Genomic DNA, 21,316 nt, shown 5'->3' with positions numbered 1-21,316 from the left:
TATGTGACTATCTGCCATGCAGACTGCATGCACCCTGGTCGGTACTGATTGAGTAATAAGGCTGATTAAGTTTCTTTCACTACTTAAGGATTAGTGGATGGAGGCCTGGTTCATTTCTGATCTGAACATTTTTGCAGGCCTGCGGCATGTTGATTCTCAGCTACAACTTGCAGTTTTTAAAAGGTAAAATTGGAAGTTGCCTGGTTGATTCACAAGTCACACTTCACATGTGAAAGCTAATGATGCTGCGTCATTGTTTTCAAATCCAGGAATTATCCTAATTTTCTTGCAGCTCATTACAAGAGCTATGTTTGCATTCATAGATGTAGAGATATTTGGGTCCCTTCTGAAGGAAAGGAGATTGACCTGCCCCCCACCCTACCCCCCATCCTTACATTTTGGCATCATGTTGCCACGTGGGCAGCTTTTTCCCACCTCCCACGTCTCCTTCTTGCCAGTTAGTGAGTGTGCGCCTCTGGCTCATACCATTCTGATCTGGGCCACTGTTTCTGGGAAGAGAAGAAGCAGGGAGAAAGAATTGCCTTGTTCTTCCATGTTGTCGTTGTTTTTTCTTTAACAAGGAGTGCTCAGAAAAGAAGACTGTGAAGAAATAGGAGGCTGGAAAGCCATGGGGGTTAGGAGATCATGATGCTTTTATTATCAGCTCTGAGAGGTCACAGTAGGAAGGAGCAATGCGCTTGATATGCATTTTGGGGGAGGCAGGAAGAGTCAGGGGGAGTTTGGAGGTTAAGGTTTCTCAATGCTGTGCCCAAATTTGCTTTGGGGCGCCTTGTCATTAGATACTACTACCTCTCTGGGGCAGCTGGGTGGTGTGGTGGATAGAGCACCAGGGCTGGAGTCTGGAGTCTCATCTTCCTGCCCTCAAATCTGGCCTCTGACACTTACCAGCTGGGTGACCCTGGGCAAGTCACTTAACCCTGCTTTGCCTCAGTTTCTTCATCTATAAAATGAGCTGGAGAAGGAAATGGCAAACCACATCAGTAGCTTTGCCAAGAGAACTCCAAATGGGGTCACGGAGAGTCAGAAACAACTGAACAGCCACAAAAATCTCCTTCTCTTCTTTGGTAATAATACATCACGGGCACACAGTACGTAGTGGTGTGTATATCAGTACAACAGTTAGGACCAACACAGAGGTGAAATCCTCTCTCACCCAGACAGACCCTCCTTGCATTGAATTTCACCTATGTTGATCAGATGAAGTGATGTATTTTGTGAAGCCTTTGCAGATCTTAAGGTGTCAGATAAATGAGATCAGTTCTTTTTGTTGTGTCTCTCTGATTAGATGATCATCTCCTTGAGGCCAGGTTGCTTATCTGCCCTCCTGCTCACTCCCAGTGAGTGATGCTTTGTGCATTGTAATCACTGACTAGTTTGGATCGATGGAAAAGGTGAAGTCTGTGCTTAGGAGAAAATGGGTTTGACTGAGTGAGGAGAGCCCTCTTATCTCATCTTTTGTGCCCCAGAGCTGGCTGGTTACACCCCCCTCCAACTGAGTACTCATTTCAATAGTCCTTTCATGCTAAATTAAAGAGCTGAAATATTATCATTTTAAAATGATTTTAATCTAATTTGTGATGTTCTATGGATCAGATACCCGTTAAAAAAAAAGAACCCTCTGACAACAAGAAATTTTGAAAAGAAAGAGGGTGAGGCTGGTACTGCTTGAGCCTAATGTAATTATTTTTGCTCTGCCGTGCAGAGGCAGCCTGCCAGAAGATGGGGGTACAAATTAATTAACCAACTGTTCGCAGCGATATGGTGATGTCGTTAGTGATAAGCGGGGAAGGAAATAAGGCGGTGCTACCTTGGCTGGTTTTCTTTAATGGGGGAGAAAAATTTGCTGGCCAAAATGAACCAGACAAAAGGCTTAGGAAAAGAAGTGTCTGGCTGGTTTCTGTTCGTTTGAAGAGAAGTGCTTTTCTGTGGTTTTGGATTGCTTACCAGCTGCCACTGAAAGGGAAAAAATGGCCGTTTTCGTGGCACAGTTTCTCAAGAAATGGCTGCGAACATTTGGGCCTTCAGCTGGATGCATTCCGATTGCTTGTGACTTCCCCAGCAGCCCCCAGGTCATTTCCTATGTGACTATTTTCACACAGTAACCTAAGTTGGCTAGAACATATTAGACCAGCAGTTACTAATCCAGTGGAGAGCTGATGACTCATCAGTACAGCATGACTGATCCGATGCCATAGTTTTTGCATGAGTACTCATCAGAAGGTAGAGGGTATTTAACCAAGTGTCATAAACTCTGCCCGTGGTAAAAGACTGTTGGCACGTTTATTAATTTACTTTCATAAAGTATAAGACACAATAGATAGAAAATAATTTGTCAAGGGCGTTTCATGTTATTTTCCCCCCTCACTTAAGACTTTTATGAAACTTCCCAAGACAGCCCTGGTCAATACTGCCCAACCATGTCAATAAAAGAACAGGCCAGAATCTCACTTTAGCCGGTCACAAGAGAGTGGCCCTCGCTAATGTGTCATGTGTTTTACCAGCAGCACTGGAGCTGACAACTGAAATTAACTAAAATACGGGGTTGTCCCAAAAATCTTGGTGCCGTTTGAAGTCAGAACTTTAGGCTGCACTAAGACTTTTGGGACACCTTGCCCGTCAGAGCACTCTCATTCACCTTTTTAAAAGCCCTTTTTAAAAAACAACCACCCCAGCTTGAACCTGTGTTGGTCAGTGGCTGTGAACCACGCCCAGTGAAGCTGGGAAGAATTCTTTCACATTAAGGGAGATGGTGAGCAAAGGAGTCCCTTTTCATGCTTTTTTTTGGCTGGGAAGGGGGGAAGGGAGGGAGGACACTTCTAATTTTGTCCATGCTGCTGCCAGGGAAACGCCCCCAGTGCAGATGTACTGCTGTTGTTCACCTTAGTAGGAGAGAGGCCCCCAGGGTCACATGGCCAGACTGGGGTAGAAGCAGGATCGGAAGAGAGGACTACTGGCCTTCAGGCTGGCCCAGTCTATGTGGCTTCACCTTTATAACTGCCCCCTAGAAGCCAGCTGTGTAAGGAAGTCTGTACCAACAGGAGAATCACCTAGAGAACAGCTGCTCCAGGCACTGGCTACCATAACTGAAAGGGAAAGTACTCTAATTTTAGAAGCCCTCTCAAAAGAAAGATTCTCTTGGCCTTATCGGCCATCATTGTTATGACAGACAGCAGTAAAAATACTACATTCAGATGTATGCGATGGAATCTTTAGAGGCATATGAAAAACATCGTTATTTTTTGTTTAAACTTTTCTGTAAAGTCTTTAATTTGCTTGAGTGTAAGCCACGAGGTTTTGGTTTTCAGGCGTGTATTTTAACCATTTGCCTGGGCACCGATCAGTCAGTAAACATTAGTTAAGTGCCTACTGTGTTCTAGGCACTGTGCCAGGCGGTGATTTTGCATCTTGAAATGTGGTTTTTGAATTGCTGCACACACTGCCGCTCGTTGAATGTGGAGAAAATCAATTCATATAAAGTAATTGATAAAGCATTTATCTAAGATGGGGAAACCATAAAGACAACCATCTGAGAGCAGCAGCGTGCTGGATTGCGGATCAAGAAAACTTGGCTGCCACTGACTGCCTATGTGACCTTGGACAAGTCAGCAAACTAACGAGCCTCCGTTTCCTCATGTAGAATAAGATCTGTACAAGTGATCTCTGATGTCCCCTGTGATTCGATGATCTTAATCAGAAGATTCATCCTTAAAGTTCTCCAAGAGATCTGTGATCTTGTTGGCGTGGGAATGCCCTCCATCGATGGGACAGAGGCCCCAGCTCTTGTCTGCGGCCTCCCCTCCACAGTGGCGTGGAGCCAGCCTGCACATTGTTTCTGGCCACATGTTCCTCAGATGGCCGCGTTTCGGTGGTCTTTATGCAGGAATCCTGTTTTTGTCATGGGTTACAGCCCGTGCGTGCCCTCCGTCAGCCTCTCCAGTGCCCTTCTCTTGGGGGTCATCGGTTCTTTGGAGACTGAGGTGTTCGGTGACTCACAGACATAGAGTAACCCCAGATTCTCAGATGTCTAAGAAGATCAGTGATCTTGGCCCATCTTGGGTGACTCTAACAGGGCCTCATGGAAGCTCCCCACAGGGGGTCTCCCCGTGGGCCTGCCCGTTCTTTCTTTCTGGCATAGGATTTTTTGATCACCTCCTTCACTCCTGTCATTTTTTGGAGTTCCTCCTAGGTCCTGTGTTGCAGCACACATGTCACCACTGCTCACTCACTCTCGGTTCCTCCGAAGCAGCAATGGTGTTGTGTATGGCGGCACTGCTGAAATGCTTATATTGAAAAGATGAGCCTTTGCTGTGCTGGGAAGCCGGAGGTCACCAGCAATGCTCATCCAGACCGCTCTTTTCTAGTCTGGGTCCAGCTCATTGTTTGTGTATTCTCTTTCCCATACGTACATATATACACACATGTATCCATACATCCATGCCCATATACGTACACACGTATGCGTATATTCACCCACATACATATACTGAAATCTGGGCAAGAGACATTCTTCGTTCTTTTGGTCTTTCCTGTGGATAGAGAGGCCAGACTCCTCTGAGGGATCATAGATCTCTTCCAGGAGGCACCGCCAAGTATTGCAGCTTGACTTAAGGACCCACAGAGTTGCCCATCAGTCCGGATTCCTCTGCAGGATCTTCTCCATCTCGGGGTGAATGCTGTTGGCAGACAGATCTCGCTCCCTGTTATAGGACTTGTCTGGTGTTTACTATCACAAGGTCATTGAACTGGGTAATTTTTCTTGTAACATCTTCCAAGGCATCTTGATTAATCATGCTATCTGGATGGGAGACTCCTTGCTGTACAAGCCTGTAAGGCATCGCTTTGTTTTACCAGGTCAGACGCTCCTTCTGAATCAGCAGCCAGTCAGTGCAGCTGAATCTTTCAGTCAGTGTGAGATGGTACAGCTGTGGTCTATTGGTGGCTATCAAAGGGAAAACCTGCTTTTCCCTCCTAATGCCCTCGGTGAGGATACCCTTAATTTAGGTATAGATGACCCCCATGGAAACATTTAAAGGTGGGAGGGTAGACTGTTGCACATGTTTGCTGTCAGATTTTTTTTTTTTCCTAATGAATAAGGTCTGATTTTTTTTTCTACATCCTTGGTATTCACTGTGTAGAAAGTCAGGTCTGGAGACTGGAAGCCATCTCCAGCACTTACTGGGTGTATGACCTTGGGAAAGTCACTTAACCTCTGTCTGCTGCAATTTCCTCATCTGTAAAATGGGGATAATCATAGCACCTGCCTCCCAGGGTTGTTGTGAGAGTTAAATGAGGCAGTAATTGTAAAGGCACAAGGTAAGTGCCATGTAATGTTAGCTGGTATTATTATTGTTATTCCACATCTTTCCATTTCTTTAGATAGAAGTCAGACCCTCAATGCATTCGCAATTTTCTTGGCCCTAGTGTGTGTCTCCGCTCTATATTCTTGATATAATATGGCTGTTTTCCCCATCTTTTTTTCTTTAAAGCCGTTTTTCCTCCTGTAAACACCTCAGGGATTGTGACGTCAAGGTCCAAGTGTGGCGGTTCCGTAGTCTTGATGGAGAAACATTGATAATAATTTTTGCAGATCTTTTCCAACTTTCTGATGACTGTAGTCTTAATTCCATTGTTGTTGTCCTTCGTTCTCGGGGAGGTGATGCCGTGACATGCGAGCGACCTGGATTTCAGTGAAGGCGGGCTGTTCAGAGTCACCAGCCTCACTTTCTTCTGCGGAGCCATCTGGGTCCAGTGGCCAGATACAGATCAGGATGACTGGAGATGGCGTCAGATGCGGTGAGAGGCGTTGGCTTTTTTGAGCCAAGGTCTCCGGCTGTTTCCTTGACTGTCCTTGGGATAGCTTTGCCGGGCCGGATTCTTACCAGCTTTTTTGAGTTTGTCTTTGTTCTCCACTGCTTTTCTCTGCTTTCTGAAGAGGTCCAGCTCATCATCATTCATTGCCCTTCATAAGATTTTGCAGATGAGTTTATATTCTAACTTTGTGTGGCCTTTAGAGTTCTCAAGTGAGTCAAATGCTGGCATATACTTTCCGGGCTCTTGGGGTCTCCTTGTCTTAGCAGTTAATTTACATTGGTTTAATTTCTAGATGGAGTTATTTTAGTTGGTTTCGATGTCATTCCTGCTGCCCATTGAGAGAGACTGGGCTGGTTTCAGGGTCCTCAGAAGGAGTTTGTCATTTCTCAGAGGTAATCTACCTGCCCTTTCTTCTTCTCAGTTCTGGGCCCAGCTCATTCATTGTCCATTTGCAGTGTGTCCAAAACCTAGAAGGTGATGGACAAACTCCGTGATTGACCTTCCACTGTATATCATAACCTGGAAAACGAATGTTCTACTTTTTTCGCCCAGTGGGAATAATTAAGATAAACTCCCGAGGAAGATGCGCTGCTCACCTAGGATTCCCTGCAGTCTTCTAGGGCTTGAGCACCCTAGAGGCCAGACTGCCCAGTCCTTTCATTTTTCATGTGAAGAAGCCTAGAACCCACAGTATTAGTGACTGAGGTAGGATTTGAACCCAGATCCTCTGACTTATCCTGGATATTGAAAACTATTAACATGGTAGTCCACATTCACAGTTCAGTCCCGTGCCAGAATGGTCTAGCCAGGCCTGCTCCCCTCAGTCTTTGATGCTTACCAGGCTTGTGGTGGGCCTTTTGCAACATTTGTCAGAGCCCGAGTGTCTGATCGGGAGGTGCGCTACTGGAAGTCCGCCAGAGACTTTCTGGGATGATTTAGAAGCTGGAAACGCTGGCAGCAGAAGTTGCTGCATCCTTCTCCAGGGCATCAATTAGCCACAGATCAGTGACTGATTGGATTGTACAGGCATATGGGCGGGGAGTGGGATGGGAGGGAGGCAGAGAGGGGAAAGAGGGAGGGAGGGGAGAAGGAAGGAGGGAGGAAAGAGGGAGGACAACGGGGAGAGAGAGAGAGAGGAAAGGGAAAGAAGAGTAAAGAGAGAGAGAGAGGAGGGAGAGAGGAAGAAGGGAGGTAGGGAGAGAGGAAAGGGAAAGAAGAGAGAGTAAAGGGGGTGAGACAAAGAGAAAAGAAGGCAGTGAGGGAGAGAGAACACACCTTTGGCAGCCAGTGGTGCCTTGACTTCCCTTAAGGACTCAGGGTGTGACGTTTAAGGTACATTAGCCAAGTCCAGTCAGGTCGTAGGTCACGAGGGCTTTTCCTCAGCCCCTTCCTCTTTTGTGGTATTCTACTAGTCAACAGGAAACATCTTGGGGTGGAGCGCACCTGAGGTTAGCTTTTCCTTGGGAGGGTGGGCAGCATCCTTGTGTTTTCGTGCTGAGTCTATTGAAAGCACGTTTTGGTCCTGACAGTGTCATGGATATTAGAACCAGAAGGGACCATGAGATGTTATCTAGTCCAGCCTTCTGGCCTAATTCAAGGTACAGTCACCATAGGTTTATACATGAGGCAGTTTGGGCCCAGAGAGATTAAGCGACTTGCCCAAAGACATACAGGTCACAGGGTCACAGATCTGGAGCAAAAGGGGCTTTAGCACCCCCTTAGGCTGAAGCCCAGAGAGTGTGAGCCATTTGCCCAAGATCTCACAGCTGCAATTCAGAATCAGCCCTGGTTGTTCAGGGCTCCTTGGGCTTTCTCAAGCAGGAGTGGAGTCCCTGGTATGGCTGTAGTTTAACCACATTAGAACCTGTTTTCCTCCCTCTCTCCCTCCCTCCCTCCCTCCCTCTCTCCTCACTCAGGGCCCAGAATTTGGAGGCCAGAGGGGAGGTCAGGGAAGGAAGGGATTCATCTGACAACTGTGGAGTGTCCAGATTTACACGTGTGGGTTTGGGGTGATTCTTGTTCTTCAAGGGACTCTATTTACTGAGCTAAGATAATGGAATGTATGGTGGCTTCATTTTAGTGGAATCCAGACAAAATTAGGGTGCTCCTTTCTTTGTGGAAGCCTAGTGTGAGCTTCATGGCCTGTTCTAAAGTTTCCTTGTACTCAATTTCTTATTTGCACCTTGAAATGATAGGTGTGCATTTGAGTCTATTGTTAAATATCACAAAGTTGAAGTTAGGAATGTGTATCACATCTCTGTGTGTGTGTGTGTGTGTGTGTGTGTGTGTGTGTGACAGTTGGAAAGGGATCTTTTTTTTTAACTAGCTATAGATCTGTCTAAATGCCTTTATATATGCAGATATACCTAGATTTCAACAAATCTCATATAAGAAAACTGGAATTTACAGAAAAAGGTGAATTAGGTGGTGATTTCATAGTTTGTTTTTTACTGGTCAGTGCTCCCCTAAGTTCATTTAAGAAATTATTCTATATAAAAATTGAACTTATAGACAACTTTTCTGAAATACAGTTTATGTATGAAACAAAATACATCTCATGTTAATTTCTCCCTTTTGTTTTTTTTAATAGTATTTTATTTTTTCTAATTACGTGTACAAATAGTTTCCAACATTTTTTTAAAGAAGATTTTGAATTCCAAATTTTTCTCCCTTTCACCTCCCCAAGATGGCAAGCAGTCTGATATAGACTATACATGTGCAATCTATCTTACATTAATTTTTTAAAAATACTTTTTACTCAAATGATATTGTGACTCTGCATTTGGGCTAATGATACTTTAATCAGGAAAATTGTCCTTTCAGAGTAGGTCTTACGATTTTTAAAATTTGATACATGATTAATTTAATTTGCTATAATCTGTTGGCCCCCTTATCCCTGCCAAATTGCAGTTCCTTGGTGGGTTTGTGTGAAGTTCCTAGAATAATAACTTTGGAGCTGAACAGGGGCTTGTAGAGCCCACCTAACCCAAACTTCTATCTCTGAATGGGAAACCTGAGCCTGAGATGGGGGGCCTTGCCTAGACTCACACAGTTACTCCTAGACCTGGGATTTTTACCCCCAATCCAGTGTTTCTCTGGACCACACTCCTGACTTAGCATAAAACTCTATTTAGATGGAAATCGATTAAATGCCTGTCCTTACTTTTAGGTGATGGCTTTGCTTGGTGACTTCTTTGGGGAGAGTTAAAATGGGTCTCAGGGAACATCCTGGGGTAACAGTTCCCTTGGAGTAAAGGAGAGCCTTCTCCCTGACAGCTTCCAAGGTGGAGGCAACCTTCCAAGCTGCCACCACCATGACTCACTGGGTGAGCACCCACTCGCACTCCTACTTTGTGGTTTTGAATGGCCAGACTAATCCTGGGACTGATCATGTGCAGCATGCCGAATGATGGCACTCGCTGTGTTGGGATAGTGTTACAGGAAACCAGCCTGACAATTCAACATTCAGCTGACGGGCAGTCCCAGTCTTGGCTCAAATGTTCTGTGATCAGGGCTGCTTTTGGTGAGGAGTCTTACCAAAGCAATGACAGCCACTTGGGCAGATGCCTCATGGCCAAGGACCATGCCATGTCTGGGCTCAGGAAGAGATCCTTGGCACCCTGCATGTGCCCTGGCTGTGGCTGTGCCCCTACAGACTCCTGGAGGCCGGGAGCAGGCAGACGCCTTTGGGCCACATCCTGCCCCACAGCCTTCAGCCAGGACTGGGAAGTCATTGGTGTGGCTACTGCCCCTCCCCTGACTCCAGCCCTTCTTACTCTCTAGAGACAGTATTGAGGAGTCGTGGTGGCTGGATGATTCCTCCCCCTGCAGCCAGTCTGGTGGGGAGCCTCTGCAAACTGAGAGAGGCCAGCCTTTGGAGGACAAACATACAATTTGTGGCCGGGCCCACCCTCAAAGCCTGACGATCTGGTGTTCTGTTGGCACAGCCTTCGAGAATACGGGTCACCTCCACCCCATGGTGAAGCCTGAGGGTAGGACCTCAGTGGAGACAGCCTGTCCTCAAATTGCAGAGATGTTAGAGAAAACCTAAACCCTGCTGATCTTTTGGCCTGAAGTTACCCAGTCCATCAGGAACTGGGTGCAGAAATGGAACCATGGCTGATGGGAAGACAAGACAGAGGAGAAAAGCTCGATTCAGAACTCAAAGAACAATGAAGTCCACCAAATTTGTTGTTCAGAAGTTTAAAATGAATTTTAAAGCAGTTTTGTTTTTAAAATTTTTGAGTTAGTTTGCTTAAAAAGAATTCATTTTGAACTTTCATTGAGCTCTTATGTGCAGAAACTCTTTACTTGTTTTTGAACTTAGCAAAAGTTCCCTGAGTTTTTCTCAGCTTAATTTTTTAAAAGCCCAGAATCAAGTGGCTTTCCTATCCTTGGGTGGGTCCCAAGTATTCATTTGTAACTGGACTGGTTTCAGAATGTCAGCCTTAAGAAATATGTAAAAACATCCATGAGGTCTCACACACAGATCCGTCCCATTTCTTTCTGTTGCCACAACATTCCATACTGTCTTTGACAGTTGCTAAGCTCTTTGGAATGTTACAGTACAGAAAATGCAGGCATGTATATACACATCATATATGTATGGGTTAAACCAGCTTAAATAAGAGACATTATTTTGTATATTTCAGGCTGCAAAAATGAAAGAAAATATAACACAAAATGTCATAGGAAGTTACATAAGATTTATACATACATACATATTTCATTTAGCAAAAGATGTGCACATAGGAAAAATTTGTAAAAATATACATCTAAATAGATACTAATAGACACATACACATAAGTGTGTGTATACGTATGTACGTATGTACGTTTATATGTACACATATACATCGTGTTCTGGAGAAATAACAAGGCTACAAAGGTATCAGTTGCATATAATCTTTTTAGATTTCTGAAGAAAATGTCGTAGATTCAGGTTCATTCTTACTAAATGGAATTATTTTCTGTATTACTTCCTTTAACGGTAGCCATTGGCTTATGTCACAAGAAAAGTCAAATGCCCCGGAAAAAAGAACCTGAGATCCGCTCGGCAAAAGCTGTATTGTTTCCGCGGCGGATTGAGTCCTGGGTCCTCAGTGTCACTTTAAACCTCAAAAACCCGGCTTTATAAAACAAGGCGGCTCAGACATCAGAAGAATGCAAATTCACGGCACGTTGAACGGTATGGTATTGATTCCAATTCAGCATCGCAAAAGCTACGAAAACTAGCACGCAGGCCTAAATGGCCTAGAAAGAATCCAGGCCGTTCACCTGCTGCTCCTTTGATTGCTATTTATAAAACTCGTTTGTCCTGAACTTTGTCTCTGATGCTTGTAGATGCTTCAGACTGAACTGGACGAGTCTCATGTCTTGTGGCTGATTATTTTAAATAATACTTCTGGGTTTCCTGTGTATTTCTTGCGAATGGAGCTTTATTAAAATGTTGAAGCCAGGGGCAGATTGATCATTTATATCATCTATTTTAGCAGTTCAGATTTAGCATTTTGACAGTAGGCCTATGGAAAACCATTTATGAAGTGTTGATCATTGTGTTCATTGCAGACTTTGAACTCTCCCATAGTGTTGTGATGGCAAGCACTCATTTTTTAAAAGCACTTTGTTTTTGTCTTTATTTTTATTAGGAATCAGGAGTCAACTAGAAATGAGATGGTTGTGGAATTGAGAGCTGGAAGGGGTCTTAGACAGGATCTAGGCCAAGCCTTACTTTATAGAAGAGGAAACTAAGTTAAATGCTTGTGCAGGGTCATAGATAGTAAGTTTTAGAGCTAGCATTTGAACTCCTGTCATCTCCCTTCGGTCCTGTGGCTTGATCACCCTCCTCTCTCTCTCTCAATACCCCAGCTGGTTTCAGTGGTGTTGTCACGTCTAACATGATACGGGATGATGATTGCAAGGAGCCATCTAGAGCCCTTCTTCCCCCACAGAGAACGTTGCATGTTTCATAGCCCCCTAATTAAAATAAAATCATTGCCTTATTTGTATGGATAAAAGCTAAATTCAGGTTTTGTTCAGATTATGACATGTTTGACTGGATAATTTGCTGATGGCACATGCCATTTAGTTAATCCTACATTGATTTATCTGTGTATTCAGGTTTGGAGAATATTTAAATGATAATGTTTGGACTTAGTGTTAAGAAAACTCCAGTTTGGAGAATGATTACTCCTTTTGACCTCAAAATAAAACCTGTTTGTCTGCATCCTGGATTAAGAGAAATTTTCCATTGAAATTTCATAGTTTGCTATTTTTCTTTTTATTTGTAGTTTTAGTACTTTAAAACGTTTATTTCATCAAAGCACATTGAATATTTGGTTGTTGCAATTACATTAGAAAACTTATACAGTGTCATAGTTTTAAAATATGAAAACTGCCCTGTAAAATACTTAAAATTTGTGGAAATGTTAGTTTGGGGAGTTTGAGGATTATTCTGTTGTGGTTAGTAACATTTTTATGGTTAGATTGTGAACTAGACATTTAAACAAAGGGTAATGTTAATTCACTTGCAAGTATATTCATGTAGTGTAGGGTTATATTTAAATAAGTTCAGTTGCTATTAACAAAAACAAATTGTGTGAGGCTTTATTTTGTTAAATAATCTGTGATACATATGTGTGTGTATATTTTACCTACATAATAATACCTTTTTTTTTTTTTAATGCAGAAGTCTATTCATTAATGACTTGATATGTTTTTTTTGTTTTGTTTTGTTTTGTTTTTTAATTACAGGACTAAAATTGCCCTGGAAGAGTGTAACAAAGACAATTGTGCATCTCAACACTTCTGGAAAGCCTGCAGATTTATTCCTAAAATTTGCACGAGCTCTGACTCTTTAGTGAGGATCTCTTTAGGAAGAGCTCAGGTAGCAGATGGCAGGCATATAATGCTCACTTAAACAAATAAAACCAGTCCATGATGGCGTCTCTCTAAGTTAGGATGCCTTTAATACGGTTGCACAATTTTAAGCTAAAACAGTTCTTGAAGAATTTCTTTGAGAATTTCAGGAGCCACACACGTTTCCTTGGTACTCAGTATCATTTGCATTACTAGATGCCAGTGATTTTTACTACCTTTTAATTTATTTTAATTTATAAATACATGGATGTAAGACTGGCTGTTGGGGTGTGTTGTTTTGTTCTTCATCACTATGCTCTGCCACAGAATTACTTTTAAACTGGGAAATCATCTTTGTTCTGTTATGCCTTGCAGTAAGGTACCCCCATCACACATCCTTCCCTCCAGGAATAATTCTATCGTGACTGTAACTCGAAGAGTGAGCTGTGCTTTGTTTCTTTGTTGCAGATATGCCAATATTTGGTCTCTGTCCAGCCCATGATGATTTCTATTTGGTGATATGTAACCACTGTAATCAGGTCGTTAAACCACAGGCATTTCAATCACATTATGGTAAGTGCTCAACCATTTAAAGTCATCATTAAAGGGGGAAGGTCAGGTAGGATTAAACCTAAAGATGATAGCAACATGGCGCATCATCATACTTTTGATTTTTGCAAAGTAGGTTGTGTTTATAATTCATAAGTATTGGTCAATACTCATTGTGTTGTAGGTGCTTTGATAGACATAGCCAAATAGTTAAATTTTTTAAAGAACACTTCTATGAGGTTTGGATTTTGGTTAATCAGGGATCTTTTCCGCACAGTCTTGCTCTTGTGCTTCATTGTGGAGTGGAGGGATGCCTGGGTGTTGGAAAACCAGGCCAGTGGAGCCTGGAAAGGCTTCAGGGACAGTCCTAAGCCAAACTGTGGCTACTTTTTGATGACCAGCCTGGCTGAGTCCAGAGTGCCTCATCCCCAGCAGACCGGCCACATGGTGATGAATTCTTTGGCCATGGCAACCCACAGAACAAAGCAGAGTGCAAAATGGCCTTCAGCCCTGCATGGTCCCTTTCCATTTCTGCGAGGACAGGGTCTGAGTGGCAGAAAGGGGGGGTGGATAGGACTGAGAATTATAGTTTCTAGACTGTCTACGTAGTCCTTTGCCTGCTTTTATGCCCTCTAAATGGAGGATCATTCATTCAGTGACCCACAAGTGGACACATTGCCTGTATCCTATCAGTCCTGACACTTGTTATGATTGAAACCAGAAGACAAAAGAAAGTTGTTGATCAATTGAAGGATGGCTTGTAGGCAAGGCAGATAAATGAACTGGCAGAGTTGGTTTTCTTGTTCATCCAAAGGCCAAAAAGCCAGTGTTCTTGCCTGGGACGTTGAATCACCTTGTATCACAGTTCTTCCGATGCATGTTTGCCAAAAGACCGCTGGAAAAATCACAAATGTAGCTTGGATACCTCAGTCTGTTGTGAAGTATGAAGAGGTAGAGAAATTCTACTGAAAAATTAGTGAGACCCTCCACATGAAATCATCCCATGCTTCAGGATGTGATGATGTATGCAAGGGCCCAGGAAAGGCTTGCACATGCATACACATGCGTAGACACAAATGATATACATATGCACACATACATACACACACATGCATGCATACTGGAAAACAATGTTCCAGGAGGCATGAACGAGAAAGGCCAAAGACATGAGCCTGCTGTGTCTTCCACGAGTCTATTCATTATAAATAATTTCTCTGAGAAAAGAATCAGAAGGCTCTTGACATGGAGTTCAGTGTGGTCCTGTGTCTGCTGGCACAAAGGTCAGAAGACTCTAAATTCACAACTTTCCTTTGGTGTTTACTGGCTGTATGAACTTGGACAAGTCTCTTCCCTTCCTTGGGCCTCTGTTTCCTCAGCTATAAAAGAGAAGGGATTGGACTAGATGGCTGCTAAGGTCCCTTTCATCTCTAGATCTGTGATCCCGTGATCTTAATATCACAAAAAAAAGAAATTGGTTATATTTTAAATGAAAGCAGTGGACTCATCACCAATTGGAGAGTCAGCCGTCCCTCAATCAGCCACCTGCCTATGATTAGTCCCCCAGTGCATTAGAACAAAGATCAAAGTTGGCAGAAACATAAAATGAGGCTGTGGTGCCTGTAGCCAGAACATTTCCATCATGATGAAATGTTGGTATCAAAAAGGAGAAACTGATGGAGGACAAGATATTGACACAGGTTATATCAGTTTTACATGGCAGGTTAAATGACACAGGTAAATTCTGTGTTGAGGAGATGAAATAGCCTAAAAAGTGCCTCAGGAAATGCCATATGGAGAAAGATGGTGGCCAACGGCAGTGCCAGTTCAGAGTAGAAACTTTGTTGTAACTCTCATGGCTAAAAGAGAGCAGCATCACCTTGTAAATGACAAGAAGGGAAAAGCCAAAGAAAAGTCAGTGGGCATCACCTACTAAACACGGTCACCCTGAGGGCCCTTAAGGTTGCAGCTGGAAGGGGGACAAGAAATGGCAAAGATGGGAAAGACCTGTGAGGGTTTTAGTCAGCAGACCCATTGCTCTGTCAAGGAGAGTGGCATCACATGTTTGAAGCTGAACTTTACAGCCCCAGATGTGCTTAGAAAGGAAATGCAAATTGCACTGAAAGAATAAAGACGAAAAAAACAAAACAGCTGGACACATCCAGAGATGTCGGGTGGGGGTGGGGGCCATCCTGTTTGGAGGCAGCCCAGTTGGGAAGGCTTTAAGGGATCAACTCTCAAGATACCTGACTCAAGGGAAGACTGGAAAGACATGAGAAAGATTCAGAGGCAGACAAACAGGTCAGCTTGCCTCCAGATGACCCACAAGTTTCACTGTGATTCAGAAACCCAGGACTTATTTTAATTCCTCTATTCTTTGGGCGATGATGTATGGCAGTGAGTCATGAGTCCTAGTCCTCAAAGAATTGGAGTGCATAATCACCCACAGAGCAGTAGAGAGGCTGGAGGTGGCATGAGTGAGCAGACTGCAATACATCACAAACTAGGGAAGCCCATTGAGAAGATCACCCTTTCTTGATGTGAGTGACTCCATCTTAGAATTGGCCTCCAATTGAGACAAAATGTCACATCCACTTCTCAGAATTTGGGCCCGAGAACAACAGTCTGTCTTGTTCCATTTTCAAGGCTAACTAGAGACAAAAATAAGTGTTTTTTTTTTTTCTTGGGAGTGTTATGGAGGCTAATGGATTGGTAGCCTGCAGGGATCCATTTCTATTTGAGGTTCTCATCACTGGTATAAACCAAAGAGATGACTGTCCAGGATGGAGGAAGCATTCTTTAGGGTGTGGTGAGATGGTGATCCATTTCTGGAAGTGTATCCCTTCAGCACACTGGGTAACAGATATAAAGCTGCAGATAGGCCACCCAAGGAATCAAGCTAGACATTCACCTGGAAGGCCTAGATTGTAAAAGCACATTCCTACATCCTAAATGAAATCTAGAAGTTGCTCGAGCCTGTGCCCCTGTGGCTTATTTCCTGATTCCCCACATCTGTTGTTTCTGTTGCCCTAGGCACACAGGTGGCCCACTTGTTTCATTAATATTCTCCAAATGTTTCTCAAGACAGGCCCCTAGCACATTGAATATTCACCCTTTGTCTTCCTTATGGAAGGACATGGTCAATAACACAAGATAAGCAAGTACGGCCAGGTTAGGATCCATATTGTGGGAGAGGATTCCAACGTTGATGAAATCACAGGTTCATTGGAGGGCATAACTGAGACCCTTTTTAGTCAGGACAGCCAGTTCAAGAAGGAAGCTTTCTTTCTGCTTACCAAATTGTACAGAATATTTTTAAAAATTATGGGAAACCTGATGGTCAGAATCTAGTTGTTTTTATTATTCTGTAAAAAAATATTCATCTTTTGGATTATTTTATATGGAGACAGCTAATTTTTCTAAATAGGATTTAATTTATTTTAAAAAAATTACATATTTTTGGATTTTTTTTAGAAATGTATTTCTTTCTTCAAGATAATAGTCTCTACTGAACACCCATCTGACACTTGCCTTGCAAATTCCGTGATCTACATATTACTGAAAGATCAAGTAATGAGGGAAGACATACACAAAGTGATACAATCTAGAATATCCTAAATATCCTAACAGGGACAAAAACCTAGAACCTTAAGGATTCGAAAGGGGAAGTGATTGATCCCTTCCGACAGCTGTAGCCAAGCCAAGCTTGTCACCTTTCTTCCAAACCCACCCCTTTTCCTGGCTTCATTGTTCTGACTTCCAGGCTCACAACCTGTTTGTCGTTCAGTTGTGTCCAACTCTTCATGTCCAAAACCTCTTTGGGCTTTTCTTGGCAAACATACTGGAGTGGTTCGCCACTTCCTTCTCCAGCTTATTTTCCAGGTGAGGAAACTGAGGCAAACAGGGTAAAGTGATTTGCCCAGGGTCACTCAGCTACTAAATGTCTGAGACCAGGTTTGAACTCATGAAGATGAGTCTTCCTGACTTCAGGCCTGGTGCCACTTACCTGCTGTCATAACAATCTTTAGGAGTAAACTGTCCCTCACCCTGCCTGGGCAATTCTACCTCCATAGCCTCTCTCTCTTTATGGGTCTACTGCCCTAATTCTGGCCTTCATTGCCTTTCAAGTTAGAATCCTAATTGGTGTCCGTGCCTCAAGCTTTGCCTGTCTTTAATGCTCTCTAGTCAGCTACTACAGGTGCCGAAAGGATCACACACCCACACACACACACCCACACCCACACACACACACCCCACTTTTATTTTTCTTCCGTGTTTGACCTCTCTGGAGTGTGTTACTAGCCATGAAATCTAGGGGGCAGAGTATGGATAGTTTTTTTTTTTTAGCATAATTTCAAATTACTTTCCACAGTGCTCGGACCAGTTTACAGTCTCACTAACTGCTACATGCAGCTGCTTGTCTTTGCACAGCCCTTCCAGTATTGACTGTTTCCATCTTTTGTCCTCGTCGCCAGTTTGCTCAGTGAGGGTGAGACCTCGAGCTTGTTTTCGTTTGCATTTCTCTAATTGTTGATAAATTGGATTAGGCTTTCAAGTGGCAATTTATAGTTTGCAGTTGTATCTTTTTTTTCAAAACCGTACTAACTGAACTTGATGGCAAAAAGAGCTCTCAATTCGGTGTCCAGAACCTTTCCTCTGATCCAAGCTCTTCATATGGATGTGGCCAGGTCACTTGAATGTTCTGGGCCTTAGTTTGCTGACCTGTGAAATGGGATAAGTTGTGCTTGTTACTGGCTGTCTCCCTGGAGTGTTAGGAGGAAAGTCTTTGTAAATGCGCAGATACTATGTGTGAATTATTTTTCTGATCCAGACAGTGGCAAAGGAAGATTACTCTGATAGCGGTGTGTAGGTTAGAGAGGTCAGAATAGTAAAAACCAGTGGATCTGGTTGTGGGAGTAGAGGAATTTGGTTTTAGATGTTGAATGTCTTATGTGGAGCGGATGGCTGAATGAGAGCCAGTGTGGGTGTTTCCAAGACCGCAGACATTTATCGAGGGAGGGCTTCCCAGTGGTGTTGGGGGCGAAGCCATGGTGGATTAGATCCCCAGAGAGAAAGCATGCAAAGAAAGCCAAGATCAGAGCCCTGAGGAGCACACCACATATGTAAGTGGCTGGAGGAGGAAGGGGAGCCTGTAGGGGAGACAGAGAAGCTCAGGTTTGCTTCTGGGTAGTTAAGGCGTGAGCAGTAGCGAAGAGTGAGTATAGACCAGAGAAGTCACACTGGAGCCTGCTGGCAACCTGGGGTACAGCCCAAGCCAGATTAATATAGAATTGGGAAATGTTTAACAAAATACCCATAGAGTACATCACAGATGATGTGAATTTGTGGTTTTGTAAGTCATTATGTAGCCCACAGGGATCCATTTCTGTTTTGAGTTTGACACTGCCTGCCTGGGCCAGAGAGATAGCTGCCCAGGCCTTGGTGTTGCCAGTCAGGAGCCTGTCCCAGAACAGAGGAAGCCTTCCTCCAGAGTGTGATGGGATGGTAAATCATTTCCTCGATGTATCTCCTTTGCACATTGGGTAACAAATGGTGACAATGAAGTGTGTCATGATAAAGATGCCGACAGACCACCTGGGAAGCCGAGCTAGACGTTCGCCTAGATTGTGAAAGCGTGTGCCAGCACCATAAATGAACTCTTGGGGTTGCCTGAGCCCACAGACTCTTCCTTAACTTGACTGCCTTCTCCATGGCTAACATGCCCTTGTGGCTTACTTCCTAGTTCCCTGCTCCCTGGTATCTGCTCTTCCTATCCTAAGCACATTCCTTCCTGCTATGCCCGCTGCTACCACCCCATCCGTGTTCACCCAGAGGCTGCTGATTGCTATCCTTGCTTGAACAAAAATCCTCTGTGACGTAGCTGTTCTGTGGTCCTCCAGACTTGGCTAAAGACCTCTAATGAAGGTGAGCCTCCTCCTTCCATTCTGCCTTTGGATGGCACTCATGGTTGGGAAGTCTTTATTTGTATCGAGCCTCTGGGCACCCTCTGCTCATCCCTCCTGCTTTGGTGCCATGGGACCAAATTCCTCTGGGACCATCCTACCAATACCTGATCCCTCACGTGTTCTCCCTTCTCCCCCCCCCCTCCCCCCCGGTCCTTTCTCCAGGTCCATTTCCTTCCTCTGACCTACACTTGGCTTGAACTCCATGCCATTCCCTGTTCTGGTTGCCCTCTGGACACTCATGAGCCTCTCCATGTGAACACAGGGCACTAACAGACTGTTCTAGATGTGGTCTGAGTGCAGTGGGACGGTCTCTTCCTTTGTCCTCAATTTGTCTTTGTGCCGACCCCTTCCTCTGGGCCCCCGGAACTCTTCTTCTCCTTTCTAGACCAAACAGCCTTCATCCTCATCCTTCATTAGGGCAGGGCCTGGCACACAGTGGGCACACAGGTCTCCTTAAACAAGAGAACAGAGTGCAGGAGTCGCTACATAGAGCCTCATTCTGCTGTCACCCACCATCCTGATGGCCTCCTGATGACTCTGTCCTCACAGTTCTTGGACCTTCTCCCTCTGTCTCAGATTGGCTGCATCACCAGGAGCTACTGACCCTCTCGCACACCCTCTCTGATCACATGCACTCCCAAAGCCACCTGTCCCCGATACCACATCTTACCTCATCTGCACCTTCTCTCTCTTCCCCACCCTCTCAGTCTTGACTCAAGTTAGTCTCAGTGCAGTCTTCTTTCCCAGCTGACCCCCTTGCCACTTGACCTTCCATGGTTCCTTCCCTGCCAACCCTCAACCTAAGTGTTTCATTTTCCTTCAACACCTGAGAGCTGACCTTGGTGTTGGGGGACTCGGGTTTAAGCCTAATCTCTGGGCTTGTCTCTGACATAGACTGGCTGGCTGTGTGACCTTGGACAAGTCACTTAACTTCTTTGTGCTTCAGGTAGTTCTGATTCAATTTCAGAGAAGGTGCCGATCTGCGTTGAGAGGGGGCTTCCTCAGTGGTCAATTCCCTATACCCATGAAATCTCAAATCTCAGGTCCAGGCCATACCCTTGTCTCTTAAGGGCAAATGTCTTCAAGACTCCGTTCTAGGTTTTCACTCTCTCTCCCCTGCCCCCAACTTTTTCCCTCCCTTCTCCCTCCCTCCCTCTCTTTCCTCCTCCTTCTCCTCTCTCTCTCTCTCTCTGTCTCTCTGTCTCTCTCTCTCCCCCCCTCCTCCTCCTCCTTCCCCCTCCCTCTCTCCTCTCCCTCTCTCCCTCTTTCCTCCCTCCCTCCCTCTCTCTCTCCTCACTTTATCCCTCCCTCTTTCTCTCTGTCTCCCTCCCTTCTCTAGACCAGGGCTGCTTAAACTTTTCAGCATATTGGACCCCTTGGGCAGTCTGAAGCCCATGAAACCTTCTCAGAATTTCGGTTGTAAACATTCTTAATTGAAGGAAATGCTAAATTTCAGAGAGAGGTTAATGAAAATAACGATATATTTTTTCCCTCATCCAAGTTCATGGACTTCTGGAGCTCTCTCTAGGCCCCAGGTTAAGAACTGCTGCCTGGATGATCTCACCTGCTCCCATGGCCTCAAACCTGTGTGTTCATATCTTGCTCCTCCCTGCAGCCTCTGGCTTCCTGTTGTGTGTCTCTGCCTTGGATCCCTGCTGACACGTGTCTGGAAGTTCACTGTTTCCCCTCACAGGGCGGCACCACTGCCCTCCCAGTGGTCCATGCCCCCTCAGAGTCAGATTTGACTCCTGACTCTGCATTCTCACCCTGTCAGGCCCCCAGAGCCCCTGCCCTCTCCTTTGCTGAGCTGCAGAGCTGATGCCTGCCCGCACCGCTTCCTGGACTTCTGTAACACCCCTTTGATGACCTTCCTGCTCTGTTCTCCTCTTCTGACCCGTCCTTGCACCTCGCTACGCCTTGTCTGTGTCGTCACGGACCACTCTGCCCAGGTCACTCCTCCCAGCAGCCTCTAGATAAAGCATGGACCCCCCCCTACCAGATTCAAGCTTCCCTCTGCAGCATCTTCCTTTCATCCTGCTGCCTTCCTGTCTTCATGCCTTTGGTTACTTCCTTAGTGCCTTCTGTGGACTCCCCCATCCCCTTTTCAGTGCCTC

The 21,316-nt window shown here is 44.6% G+C and overlaps 1 protein-coding gene across 1 annotated transcript in view; it reads left to right on the top strand.

The window, feature by feature from the left end:
* ATXN7 (ataxin 7) overlaps positions 1–21,316 on the top strand; it is a 115,393-nt gene that overhangs the window by 22,879 nt on the left and 71,198 nt on the right. The window contains exon 3 of the mRNA XM_036738281.1: positions 13,159–13,263. Within this exon, the coding sequence (XP_036594176.1) occupies positions 13,159–13,263 (105 nt within the window). The remainder of the gene's footprint in view (positions 1–13,158; positions 13,264–21,316) is intronic.

This window comes from Trichosurus vulpecula, chromosome 9, assembly GCF_011100635.1.
Source record: "Trichosurus vulpecula isolate mTriVul1 chromosome 9, mTriVul1.pri, whole genome shotgun sequence".
Lineage (NCBI taxonomy): Eukaryota > Metazoa > Chordata > Mammalia > Diprotodontia > Phalangeridae > Trichosurus > Trichosurus vulpecula.
The sequence above is the reverse complement of the archived record's forward strand: the minus strand, read 5'-3'. Positions and strand labels throughout refer to the sequence as shown.